The sequence below is a fragment of the Lissotriton vulgaris genome, chromosome 10, assembly GCF_964263255.1.
Source record: "Lissotriton vulgaris chromosome 10, aLisVul1.2, whole genome shotgun sequence".
Lineage (NCBI taxonomy): Eukaryota > Metazoa > Chordata > Amphibia > Caudata > Salamandridae > Lissotriton > Lissotriton vulgaris.
The window spans coordinates 1,115,520,669-1,115,534,808 of NC_141698.1; the positions used below are offsets into that span (position 1 = coordinate 1,115,520,669).

The 14,140-nt window shown below is 41.6% G+C and overlaps 1 protein-coding gene across 1 annotated transcript in view; it reads left to right on the forward strand.

Annotated features, from left to right (window-relative positions):
• The window catches only part of LOC147689417 (vomeronasal type-2 receptor 26-like), a 215,335-nt gene extending 202,170 nt beyond the window's left edge, over positions 1-13,165 (forward strand). The window contains exon 4 of the mRNA XM_086940095.1: positions 11,964-13,165. Within this exon, the coding sequence (XP_086796221.1) occupies positions 11,964-12,871 (908 nt within the window). The 3' untranslated portion in view covers positions 12,872-13,165. The remainder of the gene's footprint in view (positions 1-11,963) is intronic.
• The last annotated feature ends 975 nt before the right edge of the window (positions 13,166-14,140 follow it).

Here is a 14,140-nt window from a genome sequence, read left to right on the forward strand (position 1 = left end):
CGAGAAAGTCAGATAGCGCCTTCTCAAAAGATCCTCTGAAAGTGACAGAAGTAATGGGGCCAATGATCACAGCATCAGCTGGTCAGCACCACGTTACACGAGACAGCTCCCATTTCAGGGAACTGAGAACAGAAGAAGAAGAAATGCCAAAGAAAAGAACTGAAAGGGGACAGGTCACAAGCAGAGTCACCAATGGACATCAGAGAACAGCGACCAAGAAGGGAATGCAAAAAGACAAAGAGACTGATCGAAGAGATGTGAAGAGACTGAGATGTAGACGCCAACATGTCAAAACCTCTAGATGGAGTTGACAATCACAAGAGATTACTACAGAGGGAGGTTTACTGGATAGAATCTCTGGGTACCACATTCCCCAAAGGGTTAAATGTTCGAGTTGATTATAGTTGTTTCCTGTAAGGGGTACAGATACCACTTTTCTGGATCATTTGGAAAATTATATTTACATTACATGGGTTTCATAATGTTTTGATATGCATTTAGTGCAATGTCACAGTTATTGACGTGTGTTTTACAGATGTAACTTAAGATTGCCATCAATGCTGATTTCTATCAACTAAGATGTCTTTAACAGTGTTTCACAGAGGTTGTAATATGTTTGTACAGGCAAGGTCGTCATCAATGTACATTTCAAGGAACAGAGATACCTGTAACGGTTGTATGGTTCATTGTCCACCTCTATCATGCATTGTCTCGGGTCAGAGGAATGTGTTGTAACATACATTGTCGTTCATGGCAAGTGCAATGTCATAGTTATTGTCATTTGTTTCACAGATGGTTTAAAATTAATGTGCATGTAAGGCAGTCATCAATGGAAAACTTTAGGAACTGAAATGTCCGTAACGGATTTATGAGTCATTGTCCACTTCTAAAATACATTGTCTCTGGTCCATGGAATACGTTTTACATACAATGTCTTACGAGGGAATAGTAACTTTCATGTTCCCCACAAACAGCTATTCCGGTTCATAATTCGAAAAATCTGTATCATCACTACACGATTTTCATCACTATATTTTCACCATCGTGTTCACGCGTCATTTTCTCAATACAGTGCATATACGCGTTTAGGATTCTAAAGTACACTGGGCACACTGATTACTAGGATCAGTTTTGTTACATTCATAAACATAAGAATAGTCCGGTTTTCACTTCTATCGTTTTGCACATACACTTTTGAGCGTCAGGTCCATTCAGTCCTTTTTTGATATCTAACATTACTAGTTCTATTTCACTCACGCATTTGGGTCATGTGTGTTCTTCCAGATTGAAGTGTTTTGTGTCGGGTGAACTAACATCGTCGCAGCAATATCGGTAAACGGTTAACCTTTACCACGGATAACACACCATGCTTACAGCATGCGGGGATTGAATACATAATTCTGTGTATTACTGTTTTTACAGTTTGCGGATCCTGAACTTTCTCTTGTTACCTTTATAGATTAACATATTAGCTAAGTGTCGGTTTGGCCACCGACAGGCTTCTCTTTTTCTAGCAGCACGTAATATATGTTACATGAGGATTCTGTGTTCCTCTTCAGGAGCTCACATCTGAGTACGGTCGATGATTAGGAGAGGTACACCTCTTCGGTAAGAATTGTTCCGCCTTACACTATGGGTAATTTTTAGGCATGCGCAGAGATATCCAATACCATTCAATATTTTGGGGAATCGCAGATATATTTTATTCGAAAGTGTGCTGTGGACCTGACTAAGACGGAGAGTTTTGTTGTATTCTACAGTAGGTGAACCACCACACCACTTGTTTAGTACTGTTGTTGCCCTCTTCGCGCACATTACCTCACACTGGTCACTTATTGAGCCCTGAATCACGACTTTATATACGTGTCTCAAGCTCATGGTTTTCTTTGATGGGATTGAGGATTTAATTCATGATTTTTAACCTTGCGTGAGAACACTACATGATCAGATCACCGGAACTATGTGGTATCACCAGTCCTTATTTCTTAATTTTGTTGTTGTTGAGGCAGTTTCCTCCATTTATACATTGTAATACATTGAATTCATTTGCCCATTTACAGATGCGCCCCTGATGAAGGGACCCCCATGTCCCTAAATGCATTGGGCTGACTTTCTACATGTCTGCTATAATCTGCAAATACACAACTGATGTTGTATCATTTTTATGGAAATGTTGAAAAATTTGAAAAACTAGGTGGAGGTTAGATCCACTTAAATGTTTGTTTATGTAATCATAAGTTCATGTACAATCGTTCTTTCTAAAAGCTGTGAGGTAAATATACATAACAGCAAATAATGAGTGTTGGTTAATTATTATTTAAAAACCGTTTTTGACACAATAGTACAACTGTTTGAATATTTGGGGGCTTTATTGCCACAGGAACAGTGCTACCCACTCAGGGATTTCATTCCTGTACAAACACTATTTGACTACAGCCTGCGGGGTCCTAACAGGCAGCGGGTACGCACCCTTTGTCAGAAATATTAAGTACAATACTAGAAGGATTAAAGTGATCATAAGGCAGTGCACCCCCCATTAACTCTGCTCTAGTACATATGCACATTCTACGCAGCCTGCTGCCTCCTTGCAGCTGTTCAACCTCGAGGCACCCTGGGTATTCCAGGATATTTATGTAAAAATAGCCCGAAGCGTGCCCCGGCCTATGAAATGAAGCGCACCCTGGAGTGAAACCAACGTCTGGGCACGCTGTGAGCCGTGAACTTGAGCTGCTGTGACTTGTTTCAGAACCAAGCAGGAACAATGATTGGTAAACATTCATAAATCAATGTAATGGACAATATGTTAATAGTATTTATACAGTACAAACAACAAAACAAAACAAATTAGCTGATTGTATGCTCAGATAACCAACAGTGTGAGCTGCCCTAGGCTTCAAGGCTTAGCGCAAGCATTATACAGCAGTGTGGCTAAAAAAAACAAGCTTGGGCGGCAGTAGGGGGAGACACGCAGGCGGCAGCAGGGGGGAGGAGGGGGGCCTGTGCGATTCCGTTGCGGGAGCGATAATTGCTGCCATATGGCGGCGCTCGCTCCTGCAAGTGAATAGCCACACGTGTACACGTTGCCATTGAAGGCAATAAAACGCATGCACGTTTTTGGCTGAAAAGCCGTACCGATAAAAAAAGGTATTTTTGCCTATGCAACGCATGTGCTGGGTTGGCGGGACCTAAAATGTACCCCAACAGTATTCATGGTTCCAAACAACGCTCATTTGGTTTATCAGCTTTGATGGATACCTGTCTTCTAAGAATAGCGAAAAGATAAACATAGCCATGTTCATTTATGCTTACCGGTTCCAACTAGATATGCACTTGCGTTCAACTCGATGTTAAGAGTGAACGCACTCAGACAGAATCGCCAAACTTTCAAAATGTTGGCTTACGCGCAAACTTACTTTCTTCATCGAAGTGCTTAACCCAGGGTCTGATACGGAATCAAACCGCTCGAGAGTTCTCCATGACTTAACTACGCGCTATATAATATGCAGCGTGACAGGAGTCACGTGTTAGTTTACCGTGATTTATTTAAAGGGACTACTCACTTTGTTGAATGCTCAATGCAATAAAGAAACACAAAAACAAAAAGAGAACAACTAATCCCCTTCATACAGAGTTCTGCGGCATGACATATGATCACATACAGAGACCCTCATTAGTTATGTGAGCCAGAAACGATAACATGATATAAAACGGACATCTCACCACCATTGATTCTGTAATACTACAGTCTTTCAGTTCTGTGAATACATGATTAAATATTCATTGATGAATGCTCAAACCACAATTTACAACCTGGTGGAAGGAAAACACAATATTAAAGAAAACATTCAATACGGTCATTCAACTCAAACGGATGTGTAGAATTAAGTCTCTTGATTCAATACAATTCAGATTTTAACAGCTGTTTGTGTGGATCAACATCTGGACACATTTTTAAGGATTTTAATATGGTGAATCTCAGCTGCAACACATTGTGTCCTGTTTCCAGCCAGTGCATGGCTATTTATAATTTTTCATTTTGCAATCTTATGCTGCTTTTATGTTCTGTTATTCTCATTTTAATCTTTCTTTCTGTGATTCCTACATAGATTTTTCCGCACTGGCACTCTATAGCATATACAACATTTGTAGTATTGCATGTACTTGTATGTTTCAAACTAATCTTATAGCCCTTTAAAGGATGTGTCAATTCATTGATTTTAATGACATTGTTGCAATGCGAACAATTACCACAAGTTTGCATGCCTTTAAATTTAGTTGTTCCACATTTAGCGTTTGTTTTAGATAGTAACGCCTTTAAATTCTGTGAACGTTGAAAGGCAAATATCATTTTGTTCTTAGATATACAACTTAAATCAGGTTCAGACTCTATCAACTGCCAATGCTATTTGATGATGTTCTTAATTTGGCTGTCTTCAGTGGAATGTTTCAAGATGCATATATTAGATTTTTGTTAAATCTTGATTTTATGTTTAATTAAAGTTGATCCTTCTAAACGGCTTACTTTATCAATTGATTCACTGATCAGAGCTTCCGGATATCCTCTATCCATGAATCTGTCAGCGTGAGTTTTTATTGCTTCCATAGCTTCTTCTTGTGGGCTTGTGATCCTTTTAAGTCTTAAGAACTGTGAGAATAGCAAATGTTTCTTCAATACCTGCTGATGAAAACTTTTATAGTGGAGACAATTATTTTGATCAGTAGGTTTCATATACACGTTGGTTTTGATGCCGCTACTGATAATTTTTACTAGGACATCTAAAAACGCAATGTTTCTCTTATCAATAGTGTAGGTAAATTTGAAATGTTGATGACATTCATTTAAACGTTGGATATTCTCATCTAATGCATTCTCCTCACCTTTCCAAATTATGAAAATATCGTCAACATATCTTTTGAACATCACAAAGTTGTTAATCCATGTAGTTTTCTGTAAGATATGGTCATTCTCAAATATGGACATGAACATCTTAACCACTCTTAACCTCAAGTTGAACGCGAGTGCATATCCGGTTGGAACCGGTTCACGTAAAAGAAAATGGCTATGCGCATCTTTTTGCTATTCTTAAAAGAAGGGTATCCATCGAAGCTGATAAACTAAATGAGCATTGTTTGGAACCATGAATGCTTTAGGGGCACTTTTTTAGCTTAGATAGGAGCGCGTTCACTTGTAACTTTGGTTGAATCGCAAGTTATAGCGTTTATCAGTGGAATATAGCATAAGGTATTGGTTTTTAATAATTTTGGGACGTGAGCACTTTCTAGGAACGCGGGCATTAAGTATGTGATCAAGTTTTACATCAAGAAATACATGAGATGCAGCACCACGCATTGATTTCTCTATTGTCACTTTATGTACATTGAGTACCTTTTTTGTACTATTATATGTTATAAGCTAGTAATTATAATCTCCATTATCGTTTGTCAGTATTGCATTGAATAAATGTATATCTTTTGTTTATTTAGAAAGATAGACTGATTAGCATCTTGCGTTATTTTATTTTTCTTCCCCTGAAAAAGGGTCCATGGAGTGACCGGAAATACATTGGGTTGTAAAATCTATGGATTACATATAACTGGAAGTTCAAATAATGTCCGTTAGATTGAACAAATTGAAGTAAAAATCAATTTCTTTCTGAAAATAAAGAAGAGATGTAGCATTGAAAGGAAATGGCTTGCAATTTTGTTTATTGAAAATTTGGAATCACAAATATTGATAAGGAACCTCAGAGGTTTCCATAGAAAAAGTGCACACATTCATTGGGGAAGGGCTCACCTGACCAGACCATGAATGTATTAGAGAGTCCCTCCATAAACACTTCCTTACCTGTTCCTAATTCCCTCATTGCCCCTCCCTAAACTACTCCCATTTAGCTGTACATAGTCCCCATTTTCCTGCCACTGTAGAGTATTGTGCACACTCAGATTTCAGTTTCCGCAGCACAGGACAGCACCTTGCATAGTCAGAGCACAAATCTCCATTTCTGGAGCAAAGTACAGAACCATGCATACTCAGAGCACAGATAACCAATTTGCAGGTGCATAGATTTGGGGGAAGGGAGGGTGATTGGGTTATGACACTCCCTCAAATAAAGTAATTATTGGCATGGTAGTTGGGGCCAGGGGGGCTCTGAGTCGGTCTGCAGTGATTTGGAAATTTTTTCTTGTCATGTTTGTTTCACTAAAAGGTTACATTTTTCCTTTATTACTTTGCTGCCCTTTCAATTTGCCTTTCATTGCCCCTCTTTATTGAGATGGATAGTCTGCCCGTCCTACTCATTTGAGGAACAGAGTACCATCATACAGTCCTGAAGAAACTGATTTTCCCCACAGATGAAGGCGGACTCGCAGTACGGGATATGGAGCTCTATAACTCTGTAGGGCAACTCAAATGGGCGGCTCACTGGCGGTATGGATGTTGTGATTAAACAGCGGAGGGATCGCCATATGTACCCACCATTACGGCCCTGTTACTCACACTGCAAGCACAGCATGGCACCTGAGGGTCTCTTCTTATATATCTCTAGTTTGCATGAATCTGGGCTCTACAATGCACTCGGACAAAGATCCTCTACTTTCCACTAACAGCCCTACTTCATCTCCCTCATACAGGAGGCTGGACTAGACTAGATGATTAGTCGCAGAGGGGCATGATGATTATGAAGCACTGGTTTTCGAACAAGCAATTGTAGAGTTTCCCTTTACTAATGGACATGTTTTCCTTTCCCCAACATTACTTTTTTCTCTATGTGCAGTGGTGGCCACTATTTGTTGACCATGGGGTTGGGGATGGACTTGAAACCCCCAAGCACAATTGCCCCAAAACTATTTTCACCACATCTGGCTGGGTATGGGTATGAGCTATTATGCTCCTTTATTGGTCCTGACTCTCCCAAACCAAGGGTGGCCATGTTCACCTTCAAAACCAATGAGCCATGGACATGGGCAGACAAGGACTGGTCTAATGTTCTGGGTAACACTCATCACACGTCCTGCAATGCATACTTTAAACTGATTCAATGTTGCTATCGCCAGAGAGTGCACTTAACCCCAACGTGCATCAACAGGATTTTCCCAGGGGCCCAAGCGGTTTGCCATAGATGCCAGCAAGGTGGTGAAGACTTTTATTGTATGTGCTGCACTGCTCGACCCTCACACCTTATTGGGAAGCAGTGATAGGCCTCATCAATGTTGCCACAAGCCAGAATCTCAAGAGGACTAAGACTGTCTCTTTACTGAGGTTGCTCCCCACGCCTCATTCCAAATCATCACCTTAAAATTTGCAAACTTAGTTCACGTCCTCGTTTGCTGATGCATATCCATGTTCTGTGAATCCCCTAACAGTCCCTCCATACAGGAGTGGAGACAAGAATTGCCAAAATGGTCTGAATGTGAGAGAATTTTAATGAATCTGGAAGTACAGAATGGTTGGTGTAATACAGACCACACACAGGCTTGGGATATGATACAGAATGACTACCCTTTTGTAGCTAATGATGGCCACCTACTCTCTGCTCCAGTAGAAGAATCCTCTTATGAGAGTTGAGGCACCAATCTCTGCCAATTGGGTCTTTAAACACTTGTGCCACTTTTGATTACCATGATGAAAACTCGCCGCACTCAACGCCTGGCACCCTCTGCACTCTACCTCCCCCCCATACTGCAATGATCCATCATATATATTAGTGTGCTATGAACCCCCCAGTGGATAATTGGGCCCTCATTTAAGGGGATTTGGTGTAGGGGAGTGAAGCAAGTCACCTTGCTGCGCTGCCTCATGTTAAAGTGAAAAGGCAGGATTACACCGTATTTATTCAGTATGGTGCATGCAGACGCCCTTGCTCCATGGTGCAAGGGTGCCAGTGTTGTCAGCAGTATTATTTTTGTGCAGGAAAGGGCACAGAAACAACCTAAGAGGCATTTTTCTCTTTCTATGTGTGCTGATGAATGTGGAGATAACTTGTTGAAATAAAAACATTTCTCCTTGTTATGCCTCACCTCAGAAGGCGTAAGGATTTGGCATTTTCCCAGGTTTCATGGTTTTTAAAATCTAGGATAGCGTCAAAATCCATCGCTGTTGCGTAGGAAAACAAACCATAAAGCCTATAGAACGTCTCCCAAGCGCAGAGTAAAGAAACGCAGCAATTTGTGTTATCTTGCCTTACTACAAATCTATGAGGTCATTCAAAGTCACACAGAGTGGCTTTGCATGGCCTCATAGATATGAGTTTGTCATCTACGCCACTGGAGCATCACCAAAAGTTATACTCCGGCGGCACAGGGGGCTTGTAAATAAGCCCAATGGTTCTGAATATTTTCCATTTGCTCTTTGGTTTATTTGTTCTTAATTCCCACCTGCTTCCCCCAGGTTGGTGCTTGTTATACTCTAGGACTCATATTCGTAGCTTGCCTGTGTGGGTTAGCACTATCTGCTAGTTGTATCAACGTTCAATTTTGCAAGTCCTTAATTGCAAAGTTTAAGGATTCGCATTTAGGGACTCGCAAAATCAGATGCCGTGACGGGTGTCCAAAGGACACCCTGTTGCACCCCTTAAATTTACCTGGACACTGGTATTGGGCACACACATGTCCAAGGGACATGCGTGTGTGTAACATACAACTTTGAAAGATGCACTTTAGTTCATTTTTTACGGTTTTCGCTGAAGTTTGATTTCACGTTAAATAGCGACCCCTATCAGCAAAATCGCTAGCTATTTAACATTCATGCATTGCATTTAAGGAATTCAATTTGAGATTCCTTAAATGCAATCGCAAATAGCGATTAATGCATTTGGGATGATGCATCCCAAATGCATAAATACCGGTCGCAGAGGGGCAGATTCTGAGAATATGCCCCTTTGCGAACGGGATTTCGCTTGATGCGTCTAGCTGTATGATTCAATTTTCCTGAATGTGAGCCGACCTTTTATCCTATCTTAAGTCACTCCTTTATGTACACCATTTTGCTATCAGTGATCTCAACAGATCTCATTGAAATCAGAGTATGTGTTGCAAGATATTGCCCTTGAATGTGATTGCACTCCATATAATAAAATGTTATTAAAATATGTCTTCGAAAATATGGTGCAGTTCAGCAATGCAGTGCAGCAACTTTGCTTTCACCGCCCCTACCCACAAGGCAGGACATAAACTCAACCTCGTCTTCGCAGGAGGCAACAATGTCCAATTCAGCTACACCACGCAACCCATCTGGACAGACCAATACTGCTTTCACTTCCACGTTGAAAATCCCACCACACCCAGACAGCAACTTAGGAAGCCCCCTGTTTCACCACTAAATTCCAAGAATCCAGACACACCTGCAGACGTCTCAAGAAGAATTGGAGAAACAGCAAAACTAAAATGGAGACTGGGCATGGACCATGTTGTTTATCACGACAGTCTGACTGTCCAAGCCTGGTCCTGGGACCCCCATCACCCTGCTCCCCAGTCGTTTCCGCTGGATGCGACCAGCAAGTGACCGAGTGTCACTAGAGTGTTTCCCCATAGACTTCAACATTATTGTTTTGCTGCAGTTAAATGCACTGATTGATTTCTCTTTTAAAAATTCATAACTCCAGGTATACTCATCCCACTGTCTTCATTTTGGTGTCTACAAACATATAAAATATGTTCTATTTTTATAAATTGTTGTCAATTTTCCTTTGAGTCAAGTCAGTTACTTATCGTCCAGATTGGTACTATGAATTGATTAACACATGTTTCTCTGCTAGAGCCTGACTGCTCTGTGCCACACTACCAGGACTGAGATAGGGATTTATTAGTGTGAATCCAAAGAATCTATTTGGGGCAACGTGAAGGTGTTACATAGTCCAGCTTAGCCCGCCTCACTACATAAGTCCCCACTTTCCTACAGTAAGAATTATTGCAATAAAACCACGGTAGCAAAGATTAGCCATAAAGTAATTACCATACCACTCATGATGAGAGCCCATGTGTCATCCAAGACAGCACTTTGGATCAGTAGTTGGTACTGGTGGTGCTAAAATCTAATACCACTGGGAATGACATTCAACAGCTGTGATACTTATCGCCTGCAAAATGGAGGAAAACATGTGTGGTGAAGTGCTACAATTGAAGTTTTGTAAAGCGCTCATGTATATCGGAGGCATTTTGACACTAGCTTCTAACACTGAGGAGCCCTGATTAGTTGCCGTAAAGCCATGTCCTTAAGGATTTCCTGAAATTTATGAGTCAATGCGGATTTGATATTAAAGGGAAGAGTGTTCCAATGTAAGGTTGTGCCTTGCAATAAAGCTTCCGCCTCACAAGAAACAAGCTTGTGGAAGGGACCTATCAGATTTCTAGCGATACTAGAGTCAAGCACTCTACTAGGGGAGTACCACTTAATATTATTTAGTAAGCAGTCAGGACCTGACACATACAAGGATCTGATACTATGCATAGTGCTTTGTAGATGCCACATTTTTCCACAGGAAGCCCGAGAAGTTCATTGAGAGCCTGGGTAGAAGAATGGAATTTAGGGAGATTCAGCAGCATCTTGGCAGCTGCATTTTGCAAGATTTACAGTTTGGTAAGCAAGCCCCTTGTATGTTTAGATACAGACTGCTTTTTCTGCCTTTAGAGACTATGGGAGCCAGGGAGACATGGATTTCTGATTTTCAAGGCGTGATGATATCTAATGCCTGGGTAAATGCTTCCTAAAAATCCTTCAAAGCATGATTAATATCTCCATGAGTGGTAGGGAGGGAAGGAGTAAAATGTGAAGTAAAGGACTGAAGAGACGCCTTTCTCCACGGTCTGACCTTTCTAGGTGACAGAGTGGCGAGGTCCAGGGATTCTCCAACATGGAGATGAAAATTGATAGAGAAATGGTCTGTCCAGAACTTAGGTGTGGGGGATTCGACCAATAGGTTAGGAAGGTTTGTGAATATGAAATCCAATGTGTGCCCAGTTATGTGTGTTGGGCCTACTACTTATCGATAGAGGCCTAATGAAATGACACTGCTGCTAAGGTTTATAAAGTTTACTTGTGTTTGAGAAAATGTAACACATTGGCATTAATACAAAGTTTGCCTGTGCTCATTCCTGCAGTGTCCAAACATATTAGACTTTTATGGTTTACAGTAAGATATTTATCTATTTAAGGGTATGACTGTTTATAGCGGAAACGTTATTTAGAGAAAAAAAGAGAGCTGTGCATTGAGGTATTGGGGTTGAAGAACAGGGAGAGGAGTCAGTTCAAGATTGTCTGTATGCTGCAGAGGAGGGGCTTTGATGGGTATGAGGCTTATGTAAGATCAGGAGATTAGATTGAATTGTGATAGTCACATAATGTAGTAGAAGGGGCAAAATTTCCAAAGCAGCAGCACCAGTGAAAACACAATTTTGGAGACTATACCCAAGCAGGGGCAGGATTGACCTTACAGGTGCAGCTACATGATCCCTCCTCTAAAGACAGATGTAAAATCCTATTATAAACATTCAGATCTGGGTATTCTTTTATTGCTTGAAGACATTCCTCAGTGAAAAGGAGAAAATTCTTGTTGCCTGTGTGCATGCCCCCATTACAGACCATTCTACATTCATGAATACTTTTATGTAGTCAGGAATAGTGTACGCACATCCTACAGCCAGTAACTTCACAAATATTCTGGTCTTACTCCTAGGTTTGTGAAGGGTTTTATAACACATTCAATGGTTGGAGAGTGACCACAGCTGCTATTTGTTCCTCTGTCTATCCTCCTGGCAGCCTCTCAGGAGATGCTTGGTCAATGTGTTTTTGTTAATGAGTTGCAAGGCCTAGTGTGTATATTCCCCAGACAGTACACCCTTATACCGGTGTATTAATAGCCACATGACAGGTCATAATAACTTCACTGTGTCACATTCCATTCATCTGTCTCATCTTTCCCCACTTGAAAGCATCTTCTGTAATACTGAACAATGTTCTTTTCATGCAGATATGCCAAACTGCCTAAGATGCCCTGAAGACCAGTGGTCCAATCAGATGAGAGATTCCTGCATTCCACGGGTGGTAGATTTCCTGTCCTATGAGGATCTGCTGGGATTTGCCTTAACCTTAATAACAAGTTTGTTCTCCCTCCTCACTGCTGGAGTGCAAGGAATCTTTATTAAGTACAGCAACACACCCTTGGTTAGAGCCAATAACCGGGATCTCAGCTACATCCTCCTCCTCTCCCTCATGCTGTGCTTCCTCTGCTGTTTTTTGTTTATCGGACGCCCGTCCAAGACTTCCTGTCTACTTCGTCAAACTGCCTTTGGGATAATTTTCACTATTGCTGTTTCTTCAGTTTTGGCAAAAACTCTCACAGTTATTATTGCCTTCAATGCCACAAAGCCGGGTAGCAAGCTCAGAAAGTGGGTTGGCCCTCGATTGTCCATCTTTGTGATGCTTGGCTGCTCACTGGGAGAGGTGGTGATCTGCACTGGGTGGCTCCTTCTTTCTGCTCCATTTCCAGACACTGACACCAAAGCAGAAACCGGGAAGATGATCCTACAGTGTAATGAAGGTTCTGTCCCTGCGTTCTTTGCTGTGGTTGGTTATGTGGGATTCTTGGCTGTTCTTAGCTTTGTTGTTGCCTCAGTAGCTAGAAAGTTACCGTCTACGTTCAATGAGGCCCAGTTTATCACCTTCAGCATGCTGGTGTTCTGCAGTGTCTGGGTCTCCTTCATCCCAGCGTACCTGAGCACCAAGGGCAAGTACATGGTGGCCGTGGAGATCTTCGCCATCCTTACTTCCAGCTCTGGACTGCTGGGCTGTATCTTCATCCCTAAAGTCTACATCATCCTCCGTAGGCCAGAGCTGAACACCAAGGACTATCTAATGGGAAAACAAATAAACACATGAGACTTATAGCACAATAATGAGTAGCAAATTATTGACCTGCAACATTACCAAGTACAGAAAATGGGATAGCACTGTATCTTCAAGGTAGGTATATGCAACTGTGTGTTTACACTTACTATTCTTAACTTCACATCTATGTATCTTGACAATGGAAAACATTGTTTACATCGAATGGGCTACAACGAATCCCATTACAACGCGAACCATTACATCACAAGTTGTTTCAATGACTTGCTGTAGGGGGTGTGCTGATGTTGGACTCACAATCGAACACCTTCCGTGCTGTTGCACAAACTGGAGTAGGAATAGTAAATTATACTAGTCCTAAGTCCAGTGCGCCCCCTACAGCAAGTCGCTGTAACAACAATTGATGTAATGGTTTGCGTTGTAACAACACAGTTGTTGTTGCAACCGTGTTGTAATGGAATGTGCTGATGTGCATTCATTGTAAAGAGAAATATTCCTTGACAACATGCATATAATCAAGGCACATCGGTGTGGATCCAAAAACTATAAAGGGGCTTATTCAAGTAGGTTGTGCATTGCTCTTGCGCCATGCAAGGGGGCTCAACGGTGATGCAAAACCTCTGATTAAACAAGTCACGCAAGACCACCTTGCGCAGCCTTGGGTGGCTTGATAAATCTAGAAAAACACAACAGTGTGCAAATCGCTACTTTGTGTTAGTCTGCCCTGGGAAGGCATTCCATGGGTGGAGCGTGGGTGTTCCCACGCATCCACCTATTGATTCTGAAGTATTCCCAAATTTACCAATACTGGTATACCTGGGAATGCGTCAGAATGCTACGCTCTCCCATATGTGGCATAATGAGGAGAAATATCTGTATTTCTACTTTTACTTCCTCTTTATATCTGTACTCCATTCTGCAGCACACATAGAAAGGGGAAAATACCTTGGGGGATTGTTTTTGTGTAGGAAGGTGTCCCTTCCTGCACAAATAGAATCCAGCCTACAACGCAGGCACCCTCGCACCATGGTGCCAGGGGGCCTGCATTGGCGCCAGGCAGCACATCGTGCACTAGCACTGGGAAATGACACTAAGCCGTATAGTGTTAAGTGCGGTGCATTCCTGCCCTTTTCCTATCTCGCAGTGCAGCACAGAAAGGTGACGCGCTGAGCTGTGTGAGATCTTAGTAAATATGATCCTAAATCTACCAATGTACCTGCCTTGACAATACAGCTTCAGACCCCATCCTGACTTGATATTTTTGCAGCCAATGTTCTGCACTCAGCCATGTGCTAAAAAGTG